This window comes from Tympanuchus pallidicinctus, unplaced genomic scaffold (assembly GCF_026119805.1).
Source record: "Tympanuchus pallidicinctus isolate F22 unplaced genomic scaffold, pur_lepc_1.0 scaffold4, whole genome shotgun sequence".
Lineage (NCBI taxonomy): Eukaryota > Metazoa > Chordata > Aves > Galliformes > Phasianidae > Tympanuchus > Tympanuchus pallidicinctus.
In genome coordinates this window covers 33,147,784-33,170,647 of record NW_026294758.1, presented here as the reverse complement: position 1 = coordinate 33,170,647, position 22,864 = coordinate 33,147,784, and the positions used below count along the sequence as shown (strand labels likewise).

General features: G+C 36.2%; 1 protein-coding gene across 5 annotated transcripts in view; it reads left to right on the top strand.

The window, feature by feature from the left end:
* AOPEP (aminopeptidase O (putative)) overlaps window positions 1-22,864 on the top strand; it is a 182,162-nt gene that overhangs the window by 133,297 nt on the left and 26,001 nt on the right. Inside the window, exon 14 of one of the 5 annotated variants that reach the window (XM_052701166.1) lies at window positions 1,250-5,128. The exons of the other annotated variants lie outside the window; for them this stretch is intronic. Coding sequence (XP_052557126.1) covers window positions 1,250-1,270 — 21 coding nt within the window. The 3' untranslated portion in view covers window positions 1,271-5,128. Of the gene's footprint in view, window positions 1-1,249; window positions 5,129-22,864 lie in introns of those variants that run through there. 5 annotated transcript variants of the gene reach the window in all.

Here is a 22,864-nt window from a genome sequence, read left to right as displayed (position 1 = left end):
CTTGGGTAGAACACACGTCTACTATCAGTTGTGACAGTGAAATACTATTTTGAATCAAAGCTTTCATTTAGTTCCATATCACATTTTGCTTCAATGTTCCTGTGTTTTATGATTCACTTAAAGTTGCCTTATGAAAGTTACAATACAATATTCCCTCTAATGAAAAGCCGTTTGTGTTCTTGAAATGAATTGTATTTATTTAAAGCAAGTGTCACTATATGTTTTCTCCTACAAAACTGTAGACTGATATAAAGTTCATGTAACCTAAGGAGTGCAGTGACACTCTTACTAGGTACAAAGCAGTATAGAACTTGGTGTACTAAATCAACTCATAGAGAAGCTCAGTGGTTTTGTGTTCTAGTTCACCTACTAATAATGATCATGTGGTATCTTGGTCACAGTGTGACTGTTTTAAACGGTCATGAAAAGTGACTTAAATGCCCAAATACATCAATAATCATTTTAGGTTTTAATTCTCCCCCATTCTTGAAAATATTCAAAAATTCACTTGCTTAAACAGGGAACAAACTGAAATATTCCAGTAATCCACTATATGTGCCTTTTAAAATTACAGTGACTAGATGTATTTGCTGCCCTCAACAGCTAGTAATATGGCCCCACAAGACTGTAAACTTTTAACATTATTAGTAATTTTTAGCTCAAATGCAGGCTGCATAGGTGACAACAGAACACTGTGGAGGAAAGGGTTCAGTGCAGTGCTGCCTCTCTCATACCCACTACATTCAGTCGTGTTGATACCTGTGTGTATTGCACATTACATGTGCTGTGCCATTTGGTGAGTAAAACACAGTGACTGGTGCTAACAGTATTTCAGCTTAGCTAATGTTGTGTTGAGAGAAAACAGAGCTCAAAAAAGAATCAGCATGTATGAAAGAAGAGTGTTCATTGAAAAAGAGGCAGATAAGCACTTTTTTGTGGAGACAAATAATATGGTACTATGCTTAATTTGTCAGGAAATCTTGTCAGCTTTCAAAGATTGCAATTTGAAAAGACTAGAAATCTGGAGATTAAAACTGCTGACTTCAAATGTTATGCTTTGGTGATAGATGAAAATACTAATGCTACAAATAAAGTTCATTTTGCTATTTTTATTAGAGGCATTGATAGCGAATACAATGTCATTGAAGAAATGCTGTCCTTGGTGCCATTAAAAGATAGAAGTAAACCTCTGAATTTGTATGAAGCAGTAGGAATTACATTAAAGTAATTTTTCTTTAACCTTGGCCAGCATATCTGGTATAGCTGCTGATGGAGCCCTGGGTGTGGCTGTCTAAAAACAGGAACTTCTGAAGAAGGCAATACAGTTGCCACCAACAGTTCACATTTGTGAATTTATCATACATCAAGGAACTTTATGTGTGAAAACTTCAAAAATGAATAATGTTGTGCAAATCATGATCAAAGTTGTGAATTTCATAATGTCCAATGGATTCAGTCATCATGAATTCCAGGAGTTCCTTTAAAGAATGGATGCTGATTATGGAGACGTCATTAACTTTTCTGAAGGAAGGTGTCTAAGTCAAGGTAAAATACTAACATCTTATGACTAACAAAATCATATCAGGTCACGTATGGAATGAAAAGGAAAAATTGTATCAGAACTTGGAGGTGAAAAAGTCTCAAAGATTTAATGTTTCTGATAGATTGACTGTTCATTTAAATTGATTAAACAACCATCTTCAAGATGAATATCAATTTATCTGTGCTGTGTTTCAAACCATAACAGTATTCAAAATGAAACTTAAATTACGACAACCTCATATTGTGGCAAATTATTGTATGCATTTTGATACATTGGCTAAACACAGTCCTGTGAACAGCAAAAAAATATGCAATCTTACATCCCATTTTGATATCAATATCTGCTAATAGGTTAAAAGATTTGAAATCAGCAGTTTTACTCTCCAGATTTCTAGTCGTGGTTGGACTTGATGATCTTTAAGGTCTTTTCCAACTTGAGCAATTCTATGATTCTGATTCTAAGATCTTGGGAAAAAATCATATTTTTTTAAAAATATATTTCTTATCAGTCTAATACAAAGTCAAAAATTAGAATCAACTTAGAAACTGCTGATTTTTTGCTGTAAGTATGCTACCTTATTTGATTCATTGTGTCTGAGCTGTATTTTGCTTTAAGACTGAAAAGAGGACCTTCTGCTTTGCTAATTAGTTAAGCATGACAACTTCAAATAGTGTCATTTTGCTCTAGAATAGAGAATAGTGGAACATGTTTATCAGTTTTCAAACATGTTAGTTTTCTAGTATGGGAGAATGCAAATTGTTTACTTTAAATAATGTAAAGTTCGTCTGTTGTTTTCCTAAACTCTTGATCCTTTATATACATAGTAAATTAAACATCAAAATTAAATCCCTGCTGTGTTTCACTTAAATTATTGGAGTCTTGTATTTGTGTGAAACTTTCTATTACAAGGGATGTAGGCTCCTCCACTCATGGTGTTGATTTTTAAAAGGCAAGGAGGCTGTACGTAGCACATACTGCAGTAGACTTGGACCTCTTGGCCACCCAGGACCTTGGCAGCTCAGCAGATGTCTGACTCTGTGGTTGCTGCTGAGATGTGGCAATGTAATGGGAGTGTGCACCTCTTGGTATTTGCACTAGTATGGAAAGTTTTCCTGTAGGAGATGGCTGCAGTGCCAAGTGGAATTTAAGTATCTTTATGTTCTTTTGTATATATTCAGAGAAGGAAATACATTGCTTTCGTATCATTTCATATTCATGCTACAGTGCCAGTAGCAAAGGGCCAGAGTCCTACGTTTTATTTCAAACGAACAGAAATTGCTCTTAGCAACTGAATGACAAAATGAGGTTTAGGAAGATTTATAAGGTTTCTATGGCTTCAGGATTTTATTGGCAGGATTAATAGCTTGTAGCCTTTCCTTGCCTCTCCTCCCACCATGTAATCAGAAGACTACAATCTATCTGTTTCCGGAAGCTTTTAAGAGGTATTAAAAAAAATGTGGTTCTAGTTTGCAGCCAAAGTTTATTTAAGGAAAAGTGAAGGCGAGGCAAGATACCTTCTGGGTATTTGATGAGGAGAAACAAAGTGAGTCTATCAAGTTTCTCCCTCAGTCTTCTTAGTCCCATTGTAAGGTCAGGAGGCAAACTAGGAATAGATCAAGAGATGTTTCTGAGCATTTAAAAATATCTTGTTTGTTTGGTTTTTTTTTTTTTCATCTTACTTGCTTGTGTTTGTCAGCCTTAAAGTCCTAAAGATACTGTCATCAGATGAAATATGAAAGCTGCAGCTGTTTCAAACTGTGAGGTGTGCAAGTTCCTGAAGTAATGTTTCTTAGTTGTTGTGAATCTATACTGAGGAATACATTTCTGTTGCAAATTTCTCTCAAAACAGATATAATTAATTTCAGTATCATGTGTGTTTCATTAGAAGTAGGCAGTACCTCATAGTATTCTGGTTAAGACTATTCTTCTTGCATTTTGCAATAAGTGACCACCATAGCTGTTTTTCTTTTCAGATTTGTTTTTCGGATTTTAAGGTTGGGCTTTTTTCCCTGTGTAACTGTTGTTACATGCCTGTATGTAGAAAAAAACATTGCTGTTGACTACTGTGGATTGCAGTTGCAGACATCAGTGCGTTTCTGAACATAAGTCCTGTAAGTAATATGTTCAATAAATTTAGTGGACCTTTATGGTTTTTATTTGATAGGAGGTGTAATATCATTTGAATGGTGTAATTGTAGCTTTTTCTGTTGTCTCTACAGAGACACAGTATTAAAAATATTATATATCCATTTTAAGTGAAGGCATGACATGATTGTGGAACAGGATGGCTGCTTTCAAAGAGCTTGCTGTGACTGCATGCTGCATAATTGCTGTGTGCTGCATTTCACATAGATGCAGTAATACAAGGAAGGGCAACTGAGCCTGACTTAACAGAGGAAGCTGCTTTGTTTTATACATTCTGGAATAATTTTGTTGTTAAATTAGTAACCTGATTCGTTAGCTACTGGCTAGTGAGTGTTGCAGTCATAGAAGTAATCCAAAAAAAGACACTTCTGAGCCACTTGCAGCAAGTTTATGTAGCCTGTGGCCTTACTGTGCTGACTGTGCTTTCTATTTCTGCCAAATACTATGTGAGAACAAAAGGGAGCTAGAACAAGGAGGTCAGAAAGCCATTCAGGAGATGTTGTGACCCTTGGATCTCAGGCGTATAATGAGCAAGTATGAAATATACTTATTTGGGAAATATTTCCCCATCCCCCTCCTCTTTTTTTTTCTCCCAAGAGGGCACAGTAAGAATGCAATCATCTGGAGACATACAGATGCCTGCTACTTTTAACCTGTAGCACAGCACGCATCTATGTGCATTACTTCTCTCTTTCATCTTTGGCTTGTATTACAGAACTTGGAGTCATAAGTACAGTATCTCAGAATCCTTGGATTGGAAGAGACCTTAAAGACCATCCATTTCTAACTCCCTGCCATGGGTAGGGTGGGCACCCATAAGATCAAACTGCCCACGGTTCCATCGAGCCTGGACTTGAGCAATGTCCAAATTAATGCAGTGTAATGAGTCTTAATGTTTCCATCTTGCAGAAGACTTTCTGTTTGTAGTCTTTGAAATCAAATGCTTTTACTGTGACATAAAGCAACAATGCAGTGCTTTTCTTTGAGCAGATGTTGAAATTACCAGGGCTTGCGTTCCTGAGAAGGAAACTTCTGTTTACTTCAAATGTTACTGAGCTTGATACAAAGAAGATGTTGAAGGAAAGCTGTGGCCTTGAAAGTATCCGCCTAATGTTAGAGACGTAATGTGTAATTGTCACTCTGATGTGGCAGCCTTTGTACAGTCCCTTTGATCCTGTCTGCATTTTGAACTGGTCACAAGTGTTGTATTTACAATCATAGCCACGTGAACAGTCAGAAAGATGATGTGGTTCTACAACTACACAGTCAGATTAGAGAACAATGAATTTGCTTCTTGCAAGTAAACTTACTTCTTTGAAAAATACAGTTGAATGCATAGAGGAAGTAGGGAATCACACTAGAAACTGTTGTAGTATGCCTCTCCATGAGTGTCTGATTCTGTCTTATTGTACATATTTTAATACTAATCAGATTACCTGTTTCAAGACTGATGTTTGCTTTCTCTAATTAAAAAAAAAAAAAGAAAGAAAGAAAAGAAAAGAAAAGAAAAGAAAAGAAAAGAAAAGAAAAGAAAAGAAAAGAAAAGAAAAGAAAAGAAAAGAAAAGAAAAGAAAAGAAAAGAAAAGGAAAGGAAAGGAAAGGAAAGGAAAGGAAAGGAAAGGAAAGGAAAGGAAAGGAAAGGAAAGGAAAGGAAAGGAAAGGAAAGGAAAGGAAAGGAAAGGAAAGGAAAGGAAAGGAAAGGAAAGGAAAGGAAAGGAAAGGAAAGGAAAGGAAAGGAAAGGAAAGGAAAGGAAAGAAAAGAAAAGAAAAGAAAAGAAAAGAAAAGAAAAGAAAAAGAAAAGAAAAGAAAAGAAAAGAAAAGAAAAAAGAAAAAGCTATTTCCAGGAAGGCAGAGGTTAAGAAGTTGCTCGAGTATCTTGTTTACAGTGTGGAAAACAGAGGAAATAATTTCTATTCATTTCACTTGCAAAAACATTTTCCATGAATGAATATATCCTCTGAATTTTCAGACATTAGGTAATAGTGTTGTTTCCTGTTTGTTTTAGGGGGGAGGAGTTAAGGTGTAATTTTTAGACAGATATCAGGTTTTACTGCAACTTTTATTTTTTATTACTAGGAGCATAGCCAGCTTGATCTTAAGGCGTTTCGTGAACTGCATGTTGAATTTTTGCTTTAGTAAGAAAGCTGTAAAGAAAAGAGAACATCAAGTGACATTTGCCATCCATAAATAGCAATCTGTGAGTTTAGATGAAAAATTAGCAAGGAAAATCTTGTCATCTATAGCAATTTAACTTAAGATGTTGATTGTTGTGATGATACTTAGGTATTCCTTATGACCACCTGTTTCAAACTGATATTAAGAAACATATAGGTATTTTTCTCTTTTTTTCTTGTTTGTTAGTTTTCTTGTTATTTTATTTAAATGATAAAAATCCAACCAGATTAGCCACACCAGGATTTTTTTTATACAGACCATTCTGCTAGTGCTAGTGAAGTAGGTTTGACATACGAGGAGGACCCTCTGAAGTGTTCTTCATCTTGTTAGACATCCCTTGCATTCTTTACAACTTGTCTCAATTTTTTTGTCAATTGTTATTTACCATTCATTTTGAAAGGGACAGTGGAATAAAATTCACTGAGTTAGGAAACTTCAAAGAATAATGGATTTTGTTTGTGGTGGGCTTTTTTGCTTGCTTGTTTCAAACAGACTTGATGAAGAAGCCGTCCTTGTAACTCTGGAAGCCTTGGATCTAAGAAAACGCTCTTTGGCAAGATTCTGAAAAACAACGAGAAGCTTCAGTTTGTGCTTCATTAACTACTGCCTATCTATTTTGGACTTTTGATCACAGTATTTGTTCTCCAGAATGTCAGCTTCCATGCAGCAAATGAAATGCTAATAACTTTCTTTTTCAATTGACGAGTTCTGTTGGATTTAAAGTTTGTTGTATTTACTACAAACAGGGTTGGAAAGCAGGCAATAGCGAGATCTAAGATCAGGTCAGGCTTCTTAGTATTGGGGTGCATTATTGACAAAGTCTCATCAGTATGAGGAATATACTGAAGATTTTCTCATAGCCTGTGATTTAGCATGCATGAGGATCTGGATTCTTCTGCCTTTTAGTCTCTAGGCAATTTGCACAAATCTAAAAACTGAATGTAATGGATAGCTGTAATATTATAAATCCCTTGTGTAATGGTAGCCAAAGGGAAAAAAAAAAAAGGGAAAAAAAAATCAGCATAATCTGGCTGTACAGCAAATGTGGCGGTTGAACTAGAAGCTGTATTTGTGAGCCACTGGATACTTCATCTTGCTGTAATAGTGTTCAGGAACAGCTAAATTAATTTAAGCTTCCTGAGTGGAAGCAAAATCATACTTAAATCAGATTAGCAGGAGCCTGCAAAGAGAGTTCCTATTGCAAATGTCTATTGCAAATAGACATTTATCTTAAATTACTGTTTAAAGGGAAGATTTTTAAAATGGTATTTACTCTCTTGAATAGTGTCATGCTGAGCGAGCATCAATCTGAAGGACTCTGCATGCTGAGCAGATGCATCATGCAGAGGAGCAGCCCTCTGGGAGGCTGATCTATAAGGATCACCTACAGGGAGAGGGGGCATAATTCCATTTCCACACTCATTCAGCCCTGATGTCAGTTTGAGCTGCCAGTTGTGAGGGCAGCTTTTGTGATTTGGATGCCTTTTTCAGTAGGATCTGAACAGAGATAACTAAGATTGTTTTATCTGTGTACCTTCTTTTAGTTTTAAAATCACTGCTTTTCAGAAAAGAAGTTTAAGTAGAAAGGAATATTTATGGTCCACTGTTAATGTTTAAGCCTCTCTTTCCCTTTTGGTAAATCTTTATTCTGTGCAGGAGCATATGCCAAAAGTACACTTTTCCTTTTATAAAGCAGGAAAAACATAGAAACTATGTTCTTTCTTCCTGCAGCTTGGAAGCCAGGATTCCAACAGTTTGCAAGCAGCTTGTGAACATCTATATCTGATTTAGATAATTCCAGTCAGAAGTGGCAGAAAAATATGAGAAAATGATGCCATCTTGCCATTGCTGTGCGAGAGCATGATGGCCTTGTAAGCATGGCTGTGTGAAGATGATATGATTGGCTCCACGGCATGAGTCTGAATTTTAAAAATAAAAATATAAATAAATAAATCCATAAATAAAATATCATCGTAGTGCAAGACATTTTCATTTTGCAGCTGACATCTAAATTGTGTGCATTATAGCAAGAAACTGAGAGACGTCTCATTTTCACTTTTGCTCATGCAAATCTGGCTGCTTTTAGTTACAAAACTAAGACTTACTTAGCATTAGTTTGTTTGCCTACATACCCAAAAATTGTTTTTATAAAGCATTTAGTGCTGATAATCTGCAGTCAACTTAATGGAATGAGTTTTTAGATAAATCTCCAGTGGCTAAAGCATATGTCAGAAAATGTCATGTTAATACTATATTTATAATGCACTGGTTACATGCTTTCTTAGTTTACATTATGTAATAATTTCCTGCTACATTTTAAAAAAAAATTGTGACTTGACTTGGAAAATAAGCCTGAGTTTTCACTGAATTTCATAGTTTAAGTGTATACATTACAATTTTTTTACTACTTAGCACATATATTACTTCATATACATATATATATAAATACATAAACATTATTTTGAAACATTTTTTGCAATAATGAAATAATTTGACTTGTGTTAGTATATATGGTATCCATGAAGAAGAATTGATGCTGTATAAGTATGTCCTCAAAAATAAGAGTCATGAACAAAGTGTATGTGTTGTGTTAATTTCCATCTCTTTCAGATTTGAGCAAGGTTGTTGCCTACAGCATTTTATGTTGTGCTCTTTAATGCTTACGTGTTTTGGCTTCGCTCTGAAGGTTTAAAGCTAAGCCAAGAATATAAAATGACAAAATGAATTTACATGATGTAGTATGTGTATGTTAAAATGATTACTCAGAAGGTGCTGCGTGCACCACCCTACAATCCTTATGCAGATGAGTTTCTTGAAATCTCTTGGGAATTTTGTCTCAACAAGTACTGCTGCAAAATCAACATTGTTATGTTGTGTTTAGCATATAAATCTGGTGCAAAGTAGTTGCAATTAAAGTTCTGTAGTTTCTAAAAAGAATTTTAAAAATATGGAATTCTTTGATTGAGCAGTAGGTAGGCTATGTAGCACAATACGAACAGAGTGACGGTGATGTTAATTACCCAAACCTGTTTCTATAATAATATTGGAAAAAAAAAAGAAAAAAACTTGATTGTGGTCTTTTTTCTTTTTTCTTCTGTATTTTGGTATCTGAAAGAATGTTGTTACAGAATACTTGTCTTCAAACATTTTTAGCCAAAAGTCAGTCCAATACAGCCAACTCTGCTCCATCAGCATTCACATGCTTTTAGAACTAGCCACTCAAGGTATTATGTTTTAGAGGATATCTTTCTTGTTCTTGTAGAGTGTATATGAAATATATATATATTTTGCAGTAATAATATTTTTCTCCAAATGTAGTATGCAAATTTGCACACTAATTGGATCCTCACTTTACATCAGACCTCCTACTTTGCCCTACAAAGCACAGCTTTATTTGCAAGGTGTGATGAAGGCACAAACATACAGAAAACGTAACATTTATCTGAACAATGACTTCACTGCTTGTCCCATCCAAGTTATAATGAAATCTGTATTTTTCAAAAGTTCTTCATGTAGCTTTGCAATATGCATGTAATTAGGGATAACAGTTTTTTTAGCTATTGACAGTACATTTTTTTCACAGCAGCAGTCTGTCAGGAACATGCAACTTGTTTTTATTTTATTTTATATTAAATACATAGGCAAACTCTTTCGTGATAAAATAGGGTGCCTGTGATATTTTACCTAATACATTTGATGAAGTGTTTGGCATATAATCTAGTTATGAAAATTTATATAGTAAGTTAATAGAAGATGGAAAATTAAAATCAAACTTAATGTACAAAAATAGTGATCCTTGGCTTGAGCCCATTGTTTCCGTGGTTTACTTCCCTTCTGGTTTCTTTTTTTTTTTTTTTCCCCTCTTCCCCTCCCCATTTTCTCCCACACCCCCTATCTCTCCTCCCACTCCTTTTCTCTTATGATTTTTTTTTTTTTTAATTTTTCTTTCAACAATACTTGTGTCATAATTATTTCTGGAGTGCCTTTTTTAAAAGCTACTTTAAGCAGAAGCTGTGAGCACTGTTGGGAATACAAGCTTGCTGAGAAGTACAGCTTTTTAGTGACTCACCAGATTTAAGTTACCTTTCTGTTTTCTCTGTATTACAACTTAGAAATGAAAATGTTTCTTCAGGTGGCAGAAAACCATTCTGAGCAGCTTGAATGAAAATATCCTCCTTTAGCAGCTGAGTAAGGTGACATGAAACAGGATTATTCTGCCTTCAACCATGTATTGGTGTTCAGTTCAGTTACGAATGGCTGAAATAGACATGTAAAAGTTTCCAGTTTTCAGGTACATTTGTAACAGCACCATCAGGGACTGGCGAACCCAGAGCAGGAGAGCTGCTTGGAAGCAGTGTGATGAGGTGCTGTGAGAGTGGAGCAGTGTTTCCTGAGGACAGCGTGCGCAGTGGCTGTGTCTTGAACCATGCTAGATTGCAGGATGCTGCTTCAGGCCCAGCAGCCTGCTGGTGTGCATCAGCTCTGGTGCACAGGGCCTGCTCCTTCTTGGTCAGCATCCAAAATGGAAAATGTGGGAAATGAGAAGGGGATTCAACTGTAGTTGTGCTGGAATACTGGAAAAATAGGGGCTATGAAAAGTGGTGAAATGGTGGAATCTTTGAAGTCTCTGTGGAAAGAAAATGTCATAATATCACAGTATCTGTGTGGAGGTTTTTTTTTGTTGTTGTTGTTGTTGGTTTTTTTTGTTTTTTTTTGTTTTTTTTTTTTTTTCAGTGTTCCCTTCTGTTAAATTTCAAGAAACAAGTGCACTTGCATGTTCCCCTAAATCTCCTGCTGGGGTCCTCTCTGTCCAGCGAGCAAACAAGTTTCAAAATCAGCATTGTTAATTTTCATTTTTGTTTTTTAAACTCTCAAGTTGAAATCTAGTTAGCTTCAAAATGTAACTTACAAGATGTCTAATGTCTTTCCAGTGTTTGTCATTCTGCCAGTTTTAGTGGTTTTATAATCCAGCTTCCTGGAGAGGGTTTTTAAAATTACTATTGTTTTATTTTCTTTCCCCTGTTGCTGTGTGAGTAATTGGGGGAAAAAAAAAAAAAAGAAAGAATAGGAAGAAACTGACTGTTCAACTGTTCAGAGGAAACAGAAGATGTCAAACGTTAAGTAAACATTCCAAAAAAATAGAGAAAAAATAGAGGAAAATCTACTGACAGGGAATTGGAAGAAAAAAGTGTGTCTGTAAATAAGAAAGAAAAAAGAAGGATGTTGCTGTAATGGAGTTCACATTTTTTTGTTAAGGATAACCTGCAACCAATTTTTAAAACAGACAGCAGTATTTGATTTACTGCCCTAACCAGTAGTAGTGTAAGTGGAAAGACGGAAAGGAATTCAAGAAATAATTGGCTAAGGGCCAGCAGTGTATTTTCCCATGATTTTGGGATCTGTGCAGCCGGGCTTGACAGCTTCCATTCTGTTTCAATTTTTCAAACAAAAAATCTAGATCAAATTAATTCTTGCTGTTTGCTCCTGCAGTTGAGACACATGCTATATATACTGCATATCTGCATCGTCACAGTACACTATAGACAGAGAACTTGTGAGAGTACTGGTGGAACTGGAAATCTCAATTTAAAGAAGGAAAAAAAAAATGGAAGGAGGCATTGCACACATTGTCAGGCCCTTAATATGACTTCAGTACTGTATGCAGAAAATGTTGTCATTTGCAGGGTTGCTAAGCATAAGTCAGTATATTCAGGATTCAGACCTATATGCAGTAATTACCATCGTGATACAAATTCAGTTGTGCAAATACTGAGAATGCCACTCATTGCTGTTTGGTTTTAGTGTTTTTTGTTGTTGTTGTTTGTTTTTTGTTTTTTTCTTTCCTCGTTGATTTTTCAGATCTGTCCTGGAGAGTTCAGATCACATTCTACAGCCAGGGATCCCATGGGGACTAAAAATGGGGAAAATGCATTTTCCAGAGAAAAACAGTCCTCTCCACTCTGTAGAAAATATGCTTGCTATTGTATCACAACAAATCTTTGTAATCAGTTTCTGTTATTTCCCTTAAGACATGACTAACAAAGGTGTAGATCGTATTATTTCACTTCATACAAATACACTCAAAACAAATCAGCATTGTAAACACATTTGAAGATTTTTGACCATGAAGGGTTAATACAGAAGGGCAGTACCTAGTGGAAAGGTTTCTTATGTACACTGACTATGTCAGTGATACAAATACTATTTGTTGAATACTATTGCTTTACTTGTTGACTCCAAGCAGAATCCCTGTAAGCTGAGACTGGTGTTATGAAACCATGCAGACCCACACTTAAGATTTTACTGTGAGTGTGCTAATTATATAGTATAAACAGAAACTACAGTTTCAATAGACTGTTACTTTTTTGCTTTTATTTCTTTTATTAACATTAAAATTGCATGTAAAATATGGTGCAGTTGTTTTGAAGATTAAGAAATACATGCTGCCCTTGGCAAACCTCGGTGTTTCTACACAGTGTTTCAGCTGTTAAAGCCAAAGGATATGTTTGTTTCTTACATTTCAGACAGAGCTTTGGCACTTGCAATTAATAGTGTTCTCATTCATGGATGCTCTCATTTTGTTACAGAAGGTGGTAGGACTTCTTCTGTTCTTGTATTTTAGGAATTCATGTTCTTTTGGAGGTGGATTAAATGTAAAAAGGGCTTTACATTTATGTTATCACGGCCTCTGGAATTGTAAGATTTGTCAAAACTAGTTTCATGTTGTTAAAATGCCAAAATTAAAATTTCTAATTAACATGATTATTAGAGATGAGAGATAATGTTCCCAGGAGTCCATTGACTAAAAGGGATACAGCATGGAAAAGGAGGAAAAGAAAGAGGTGGAATATGATCACCAAGAGCAATATGTAATTGCAAGGGCGGAGCATGTCTGAAACTGGTTTGTGATTGGATTTAGATTAAGAAGAAGAGCTTGTGTATTTAGTCTGAAGAGAAGACAAATGTTACAGAGGCACCACAGTAAAGGTGTAATCAGGTTAAAGGACTTTGCTGTGGCCAACTGATGGGAACTGAAATTGCATTTTCAGTAAGTATAATCTTGTCTGTAAGCTTTTCCACAGTAGCGCTACATTTATTTTGCATTGTGCCTCAACAGTTCTTGGAGTAATTTAGCTGTTGCTGATTAGAGCACTTGTTTTTAATACTAGCAAACTTTTCATATCACATCTTCCCTCTGCTGCCGATTTGCAATTAATAGAGGTTAAGAATTTAGATTTATTATGAATCACTTGCTTCAACAGTATTTATGTAAGAATATTGGTGTCTTTTGGAAGGTTTAATCATAATATTTAAACAGTAATACTTATATGAGGCTATTTTACCTGCCAGTGCCAGGCTGGGAGTTTGCAGTGTGGTTAGTATCTATTCCATCATGAAATACAGGAGATATTTTTAGGAGCAATTCACAAAAAAATAAAAAATAAAATAAAATAAATAAAAATCTAATACCCACGTAATAATCTTCCTATGTCTATTCAAGATTAAAATTTTTAAATGGTGAAACCAAAGACTAAGCTTCAGGTGTTTTTCCTTCTTCAAAATGGGTCTTCTGGTTTCTTGGGAATTTAGACAAAATAATTGGCAAAATGAAGATGGATATACTGATTCATAGCTGAGCTGACGGTGGGCAGGATTTTACCCTCCTAAGGGTCAGTGTTGAAGTAACTATGATATTGCCAAAAAGAAAAGAGAAGCAGGAGATCTTAGTGTACTGTACCTGCTTTCCTTGAGCAATTACAATGTAGAAGTTACGATCATGATGTCCTTCAGTTCTCAGGGTGCTAGAGTGTTTTTGGTTCCCACCTTCCTAAGACTTGTGGGGATGAGTTCATCCAAAAATGAGGACTGCCACTGCCCAGGCTGGACCATGAGTTCATAGAAAGGGCTTTAAAATCTAGCACATTGTTGTAGCTAACGTGTGTTTTTAAAAAGGGGGGTGAACGAGAGTGTAATGAAGAGCATTTTATTTCAAAAAATGTATTGTGCTTATTTCAGTATAGAGAACTGAGTAAAATATTTTGTAAAGACAAGTTCATTAGATTCTAGAGATAGTAAACAGCATATAATCTGAACTGTTAATGTATTTCTGTAATCTAATATGAAGTCTACTCTACTGCAAAATTCTTCATCGTGATCGCTATTTGTTAAATCCTGACAGTGTCCTTGAAGAAGGGACATTTAAGAGGGTTTGATCTTGTAAACTTCTGCCAGCTTGTGTGCTGCTGCTCATCTCAGTGGAGGAACTCATGCACGAAAACTCAATTGCACATAATCGTCAGCAGAGCAGTGCATAAACTGCTGAAGTCTTGGAATTTTGTTGGGGGGTAGGTGTTGATGTCACTGGGATTGTGAAAGAGATGTTCAGGAGTTTTCTTTAAAAAATGGGAGAAAAATAAATCTCTATTGCTCAGTTTAAAAGAATAAAAGTAAGTATTATCCTTTGGAGGATGTTTTTTTAATGTTATTTAAGACAGAGCTATGAAGGGTAAAATTTGCCAGCTGAAAATATGTACCCCTTGAGAACTCATAGCTATTTGTTTGTTGTCATAGCTGTCTTTATTTTGTAGACTTGCAAAATGAGTTAGACTAGTCATGTAAATCAGTCAGTTGTTCTCATTTCTAAAAAGTGGGAGTTTGGATATAGACACTTGTCTTTAACCGCTCGTCTTGGACACTTTATTTGGAAAAAAAATGGCAAAACTAACGTATTTTAAATCTATTAGAGGCTGAGAACTTTAATGCCAAGTCTTTTGCTAGAGGGAATTCTATTTGCTAGAGGGATCTATTTCAGCCACAGCAGCAATTCATGTCTGAAAAGAGATTGATTTCACTAGGCGGAAAGTGGAACAGACACTTGCCTTTCCTTAATGGTGAGATCTGCTCTAAGCAAGTATTGTGTCTGTAATAGAAATTGTTTTTTTTTTTCATTGTTCAGATACGTTTATGACTTAAATTAGGTTTAAACGAATATTACCAGGCAGTTTCGTAACTTAAACATTGGATTGCATTGTTTAAACCAAGAACTTCATCCTGTCACTGTGTACAACATTTTCACTAATAGATTAGATTATGAATGACTGCTGTAGCACTGTGCTGAACTTAGTAGTTATCCACCCATTAGTTAACAAATGTTGCTCAACCACTGCTCAGACAACTACCGCTTCCTCCATTATCTGATTATTTTGACTCTTTTCATATCCATATATCATTTCAGTGATTGAGTGCCAGTCTTCCACTTCTTACATAAGTAAGATTGGAGCTAGCAGGAGCTTTCTTCCTCGTAGGAGCATCGAATAAGGCCACAGGTCAGCCTCCTTGAGATTGTTCTTGAGATGAATGTTTTTCTCCTTCCCTCCTTTTCTGAAGAGAGAGAAGTTAAATAGCCTTACTGATGTACAAATACCTGAATGCTGTTTTTGCTGAGGTTGGGTTCTCCCACAGCAGTTGCAGTGACTTGTTACCTGCTTGCCTGTCGCAGATTGTTCAGGTTCTTGTGAAATATCTGAGCTGTGTGGGGCATAAGCTATCTGGAAGGGAGTCCAGAAGTGTGGATTTAAGGACAGCCTGTGCTTTGCACCTGCTGGGTCATTGTACTGCATGAAAAATAGTGTGGAAACAAGTGGCAGTAAATTGACTAGTTTCTCTACACATTTAGGGAATAAAAATAAGTACCTTCAGAGTGTGGCTTCTTGTCCCTCTTTTCTGCAACAGCTCCTTTACCCTTTTCTTCCCAGTCGATTGTAAAACACTGAAAGTTTTTTAAAAAGTGAAGGTTGTAATAAAAGATTAATAGAAAATATCAGAGAATGCCAACTCTGCCATTTCAAGCAGAAGATTTGCCTTTGTGCCTGCATCCAGCATTGAGCTGCAAGCGATCAGATTTTATATAGATAAATTAAATGTGAAATGATTCCAGGTATGGCACATGACACACAAACTTAATGGAAGAGGTTTATGAAACTAAGGGCTTTTAAGCAGCTAATTGAATCGACCTTACAGACAGAATATAAATACGTATTAAATATAAATATGTATTAAATATATATATACATAATATATGTATTATTTTTAATGGAACTTGTGACTAAATTGAGGAATTTGGAGAGACGTTAGAACTGAGTTACTGTGTGAGAATATGTTTGTATGCTTAAGTGGATGTATCTGTATTACAAGTAAGTGTAATAAATTATATGCCTCCTTTTTTTATAAAGAAATTAATGTATTTATTACCTCAAATTTTACCCCAGCTGTAAGAGTGAATTTGTAAAGGATTTATTGTCATAAACATCCATATTTTTTACATTACTCTTCATCAACTTTGTATTGCTTAAAATATTCTAAAATACCTTTTTCCTTTTTGAAGTACTTACATTGTCTTTCACTTGCATTGCATCAAAGTAGCATATATTCCTTTAATTGCAAGAAAGTTTTTTTTTGTTTTTTTGTTTTTTTTTTTTTCAAGAGAGCTCTTAAGAAGCTAGTGCTTTGATGTAATTCTGTTAAATTGAATGGAGTTTTTCCCACACAATTGCAGTTACGAGTCAAGAAACAAATCCATTATTATAAAAGTAATTATTAATGTATCTGTATGTGGAAGTACTGATCAGTACATGTGATAGAATTAACTCCTGCTCTCTTTTAATAATTCATGTACTGCCCTTGGCATTGCAGAAAGTCTCATCTGAGAAACATGAGATGATACTTTTCTCATATCATATTTTATCTTCTAATTACTTCTGAAAATATTAGTATTTCAACTAATTATTAGAGTGGGGTTTTTTTGTTGTTGTTGTCGTCATTTTAATGTTCCTTTAAAAAGAAAGAGAGAAGGAAGAGAGAGAGAGAGAGAGAGAGAGAGAGAGAGAGAGAAAGAAAGAAAGAAAGAAAGAAAGAAAGAAAGAAAGAAAGAAAGAAAGAAAGAAAGAAAGAAAGAAAGAAAGAAAGAAAGAAAGAAAGAAAGAAAGAAAGAAAGAAAGAAAGAAAGAAAGAAAGAAAGAAAAGAAAGAAAGAAGAAGGAAAGAAGGAAGGAAGGAAGGAAGGAAGGAAGGAAGGAAGGAAGGAAGGAAGGAAGGAAGGAAGGAAGGAAGGAAGGAAGGAAGGAAGGAAGGAGAGGAGAGGAGAGGAGAGGAGAGGAGAGGAGAGGAGAGGAGAGGAGAGGAGAGGAGAGGAGAGGAGAGGAGAGGAGAGGAGAGGAGAGGAGAGGAGAGGAGAGGAGAGGAGAGGAGAGGAGAGGAGAGGAGAGGAGAGGAGAGGAGAGGAGAGGAGAGGAGAGGAGAGGAGAGGAGAGGAGAGGAGAGGAGAGGAGAGGAGAGGAGAGGAGAGGAGAGGAGAGGAGAGGAGAGGAGAGGAGAGGAGAGGAGAGGAGAGGAGAGGAGAGGAGAAGAGAGGAGAGGAGAGGAAAAAATCCAGCTCCTGAATAACTCTGATGGTGTGCAAATCTTGTCTCAAGCCATTTAAATTCTTGCACTTCTTCAAACTAAAAGTATGTAAGTCAGAATGCAGTTTGGAAAAGCAAGTTGGTCCAGCAAGTTTTGACTAGGATTTATTTTTAGAGTTAGTTTTAATGCTCCTATATAGACTTTTGGAGCAGAAAATCTGGCAGCTGGACCCTTGCTAATAACCATGGCATCTTTTGAAATAGCACTGGACATAACAAGTATGTCATACAACACTCATCCACTTAATGTTTTAACGTTCATCCACAGATCTCTTAAGGGGCTTTTTTTCTCAGTGGCAATTGTCTTTCACAACAGTTTTAAATAAAATCTCATCTGTATTTTTCAAATCAAGAATGAAATGTAATGGGATATGTTTTTTCTATACCGCGTTCGTTGCCATATGACCTGAGTAGCTTCCATGAGTACATTAAGCAGTGAACTAACTTCTATTATGTTGTTTGTTATCTCACCCTCTTTCTGTGGAGAGAGCTGTGTGCAATGGGGTATTCTGCTTCAGAAAGGCTTTTTGGAAGGGAGAAAGGACTATTTTTTAATTTATTTTATTTAATATGAATCTAAGTGCATGCTGATATGCGTTTGTACTATAACAGGTGAAATAGAAAAACTTGTTATGTGTCTGGAGTGGGAAGTGGTAGTGACCTGCATGTAGTTCACAGTGCAGTTCTAGATCTCATTAGAAGTTCAGTCCCCAATCCTTCCCTCGTCAAGAAGTTGGCACATTTTATTTTGAGAGTTTGGGATGCGGGCTGTTTCTTGTCATCCTTGGTTGGCCTTGAGGTGTGGCAGCCTCCTTGGGTTAGTGGACAAAGGCTGCAGAGGCTGTGTGAGGGAATTCAAGGGAAATTATATAGAAGTTGGGAAACCAATGCGATGGGCAAGTGGTGACCCATGGTGCTGGTGCAGTGTCCACAACCAGTTATTTTCTGAAGTGCCAAAGGCTTATTTTTGAGATGCTGAGGTAATTTGTCTGAGAAGTGGTGATTACAGAACGTGATTGCTTTCAGACATGATGAATGAATTCTCCCAGACAAATGAAGATTTTGCCATGGCCATTGTGAGGGGTTGGATAAAAAAAGAATCCAAGAGGATTGTGGTAGTGGATCAGTCTGTCCACCTTGGTCAAAGGAGACTGTTTAATTACTTTATGCTATTCATACAGCTCTTCTAAGTCCCCAGCGTCACCTGCATAGACTTAGGATTAGATTACACCTGTTGCAGTTACATCAGTTTTAAGGTCTTCAGTTAAGAGTGTTTTTCTGAAGCCTGAGTCCAATCTAGTTGATTATATTAATAGCTAATAAAAGAAAAAACAACCAAAGTAAAAACCAGCACTAAGAATGATGTGCTGGATAAACCAGGATGCATAGGGTGTACTGGATGCAAAATGCATCAGAACCAGTTTTTAGGTCAGATAAAAATACTGCTTGCTGACATCTGGAAATGCAGTTGATTAATAGATGCTAAAAGATAAATTACATATGTAAGCGTGAAGCCTCTTATCACTTATTGTAAAATTTAGGAAAACAAATGAACAAAAAAAAAAAAAAGAAGTATTAATTCTTATAAATTCCAAGAGTAAATAGTCAAGCAATGAAAGTGCAGTTCTCCGTCTGTGTTTTCAACCTTTTGTCCAGAGAGTGAGGCTTGTGACATTATTAGCGCTTTATGATGAACCTTAGACAGCCCCCCTTGTGAAGCAGTGTCATGTCCTACAGTCATGGGTTAAGTGGCATTGATACAGTTTTCTTCAGCAGCAGCCAGACTGATGAAAGGTTACAGAAGTAAGCAGGTACATCCTCTTCTCTTTCTAGGTTATTTCTCTGAACAGTAAAGCCAGGAGCAGAATGTGCTGAAGGCAGTGAGCAGCAGAGATGGTGAGGTGCATTGGAACAGACGATGTGTAGCCCATTAAGCTTAAAAGGGAATTATTATACTCAAGAGTAAAGTTATGATGAAATATTTATTTGTGAAAGCTTAGTTTGAGGAAAAGCGCTGTGTAACCTGACTGGACCTGCAGCAGAAGCCACCTGGTTTTCATTTTGCTGTCTCAGCAGTATGTTGGATCATAAAGACTTAATCATTTTTGACATTTCAGTGTGTTTATATTAGATTGCAGTGTTACATTTTTTTGTAAGTGAATTCTCTCTTTGTTATAGAAATTATGGGAAAATATTTTGAATTCTAGCTTAAGAAAAATAAACTGTTAATGGAGTGTTAGCAATGATTGGCCTTTTAAACATTTCTGGTAGCAAGTAACCAGAATATCAGGCACAGAACAGTTTAAAGATGGTGATTCCTGTATTTAAAATCAGCTTAAAATATTGATGAAGTGAAATCCTCGCATTCTTGCATACCCACATTGTACCTGTCTGCTATTCATTTAATGCTCCTTCACAAATATTCTTCATTGAGAATGAAGAAGCTTGATATATAAGCACAAAACAGTTTGGTGGGAATTACATGGTGAGGTCTGTACATGCACGGTGTCAAAATCTCATTTTAAATCTCACAGGGCAGAAAAATGTGTGAATATGTAGAAGTTCAAGCACATAAGAGGGACCTAGAGCCTTTGCAAATTGAGTGTCCATTATTCTTAGACAAGCACAGCATCGTTTATGCAAATGTTACATGATAAATGAAGGCTAATTTCAGGCAGATTTTTGAGAAGATGTTTCAGTGGCACAGCCAGTTGGTAAGGTGTTTTTACATCAACTTCTCTTTCATAAATGCTAAATAGATTATTTAGGCTAAGTTTCCCAGTGTGTAACACAGTGTGTTACAGTTATTTGTCTTGTTTTTAAATATAGTGAAGTCTACTTATTTTTCATAAGCATTCAAAGGGAAGCTGATTTTTCAATAAGAGGAAAGTTATAAACAAACTGACCTAAATAAAGTTAAGTGATACAGTCTGCTTCACTGTTCGCTTCTGAAATTTTGTAAGCCTCTGTATGGATGTGTTTTATTTTGCCAACCAGTTCAAAGCATTTTTTTGCTGGCTGCAGATTACTTTTTTTTTCCTGCATTTTCAACTGCAGTCCAATTCTCTCAGACTTAGAATCTTTTAAATACAGCGTATCACACTTTGCTAGTTAACAGCTGTTGAGTGTAGATGTTTTCATTAAATTCATGTTACTTGATCTGAGTACATTCTAGCCCGAGGAGTTGGAGGGGAAGAAGGGAAGGGTAAAGCCTTGCTTTCACATAAAAGATGGTCACCATGCAGATGAAAACGTTGTCTCAAGAACTTTGTTTGAGATAAACAGTGATAAAGACTACCTAAAAATGTTGCTGAGTAAATAGTGTTATCTTGAATTTTCAAGATACTAATCTACTGGATGTTTTGAGAGAAGGGAGATCTTTTTAACCAAATCGTTTTGTTCAACAGCAACCCAGAGAAAGCAGCCCTCAAGGCAAACTGTATGGAAAGTTTATAAAGCAAGATTCGTGTGGAGATTCTTTTGATTGATTCAGAATATTGGTGCAGAGATAGCCTGGCTCTATAAATCCTGTCTGCTAAACCAGTAGTAGTGCTTTCTTATCAACAGTTAATGAGGAAATTCTGTCTGAAGGGAGCTATTCACTATTGAATGCTGGGGTGGGGTTTCTTTCTTTTTATCTTAGGAGAGGGCTGAGAAGGAATTCAGTTTGACCTTGGAAAGTCTTGTAAAAATGTAAATGAAAACACATCTCATATTTTGAGGTGACTACCTTCTTCCAGAGAAATGCTGCAGAAATCTGTTGTGTCCTAGAGACTTGAAACTTTCCTGTAAAATTTTCAAAGGTCAAATGTAGTAATTCTGTTTTGAGCCTCATGCATGTTGTACTTCAGCCAGCATTTTCCACTGTACAGTAGTGATCTTTTTTTTTTTTAATTATTTATTTACTTTCCCTCCTGTTTTTTGGTCAGTAAACAGTTCCTTGCTGTGGTTACACAGACAAATATAGCTGAGAACACTTTTCTGGGAGAAGAGTCTCCCCATGCATTTCTTAGCCATTTTTGGGAAGAATTTATCTGTGCATGTGAGAGAGAGAGGCAGTAGCTGTAAATCGAAGTGACATCATATGTATTACTCTCATTGATCCGCTTTTAGACTAGAGCCAGGATAAAAGGAAATGGCATCAGGGAGGAAGTATGCTCATTTAGGCACAGATCCCAGTGTGATAATGGAGTAATAATAGAAATCACGCCACTGTCAATCAGTTGCTGCATTAGTCGCAGGCACATTTCCCTTTGGAGGAGGCTTTCAATGACTTCATTCAAGTGCAGACTGGAGCAAATGGAATATTCAGCATACCAGCTGTACTACTTCAGTGATTTGTGTCCTGGCTTAGGGCTGCCGTGTGAGTGCTGGTCCTGTGAATGCTCAAGTAGATATATCTGTGTCATATTTTATGGCTGTGAAAGGTCAGTAGTAAAATATTTCAGTGTCATTTTTCTGGTATAAAGGGTGAATCTAGCATTCATTGCATTTATTAATGTAGAATTGATAAATACACTCCTTCACGTGGGTGGTCTTCTGGGACCAGAGGATGATGACCTTTGTGCCTGCAATATCATGCCTTTGCAGTGACAAGACTTGTTTCTCTTGTGCTTTTTGCAGGTTAGGGATGCAGGATTCAACAAACTCATATTTTTGTTCCAATATTTTTTGTAGGAACCATTTCAAAACTGCCTTGAGTTACTCTTGACTAGAATAATAGTTTAAGTATCTTGTATTTTATTCATATGGGTGTACTAAGTATGCTATTTCTTAATTTCTGGATATTTAGTATACATTGAATTCCAGCCCCAAGCAGGATGCTGCTTGAATGTCTGAGTTACAGTTCCAGTTTGGTAACATTTACACTGATTCTTACATCTTACATCTGTTCTGATACTCCATACCATTTTGGTAGGGTTTGGGGTTTTTTTTGGCTTTTTTTTTTTTTTGGTGGTGGTTTTTGTGGGTTTTATTTTTTTGTTTGCTTGTTTGTTTTTTTTCAGAGGCAGGAGCCTCAATATTCAAACTTTAAAACCTCTACATCAGATAACTCCAGGGAAGTCAGGGACAGACAGCTGTTTGCTGGGAAGACGAAGTGAAACCCTTTCAAAAGATTGAAGGAGAGGCTTAAGGACAAGGTAAAGCATGCAGTGTTGGAATACAGCTTTGTAGTGGGGATGATGGTTAATTATATGTGACATGACAGAAAACCTCTAATGTGCTTGATCCCAAGACATTAATTTATTCCTTCTTTGTAGCGTCAGTACTCACAGCTGGGGGAGGGGAAACCCTGGGAAAAAAATGTGATTTCCGTGCAGCAGCCTCAGGTTGTGGCCAGGGCTATCTGTTTTGCAATATAAACAGATGGTGTAGCATTTGTAGTCGTCATGAATGCTGTTTCTTGATATTTGCCTCATTTCCTGGTGGAAGGGATCTACTTTAATAATCACATACATTTGAGCATTTGGACTGAGTATTCCCATGCAGTTTAGAGTGGCTTTTTTTTTTTTTTTTTTTTTTTCAAAAAACAAAGAACGGA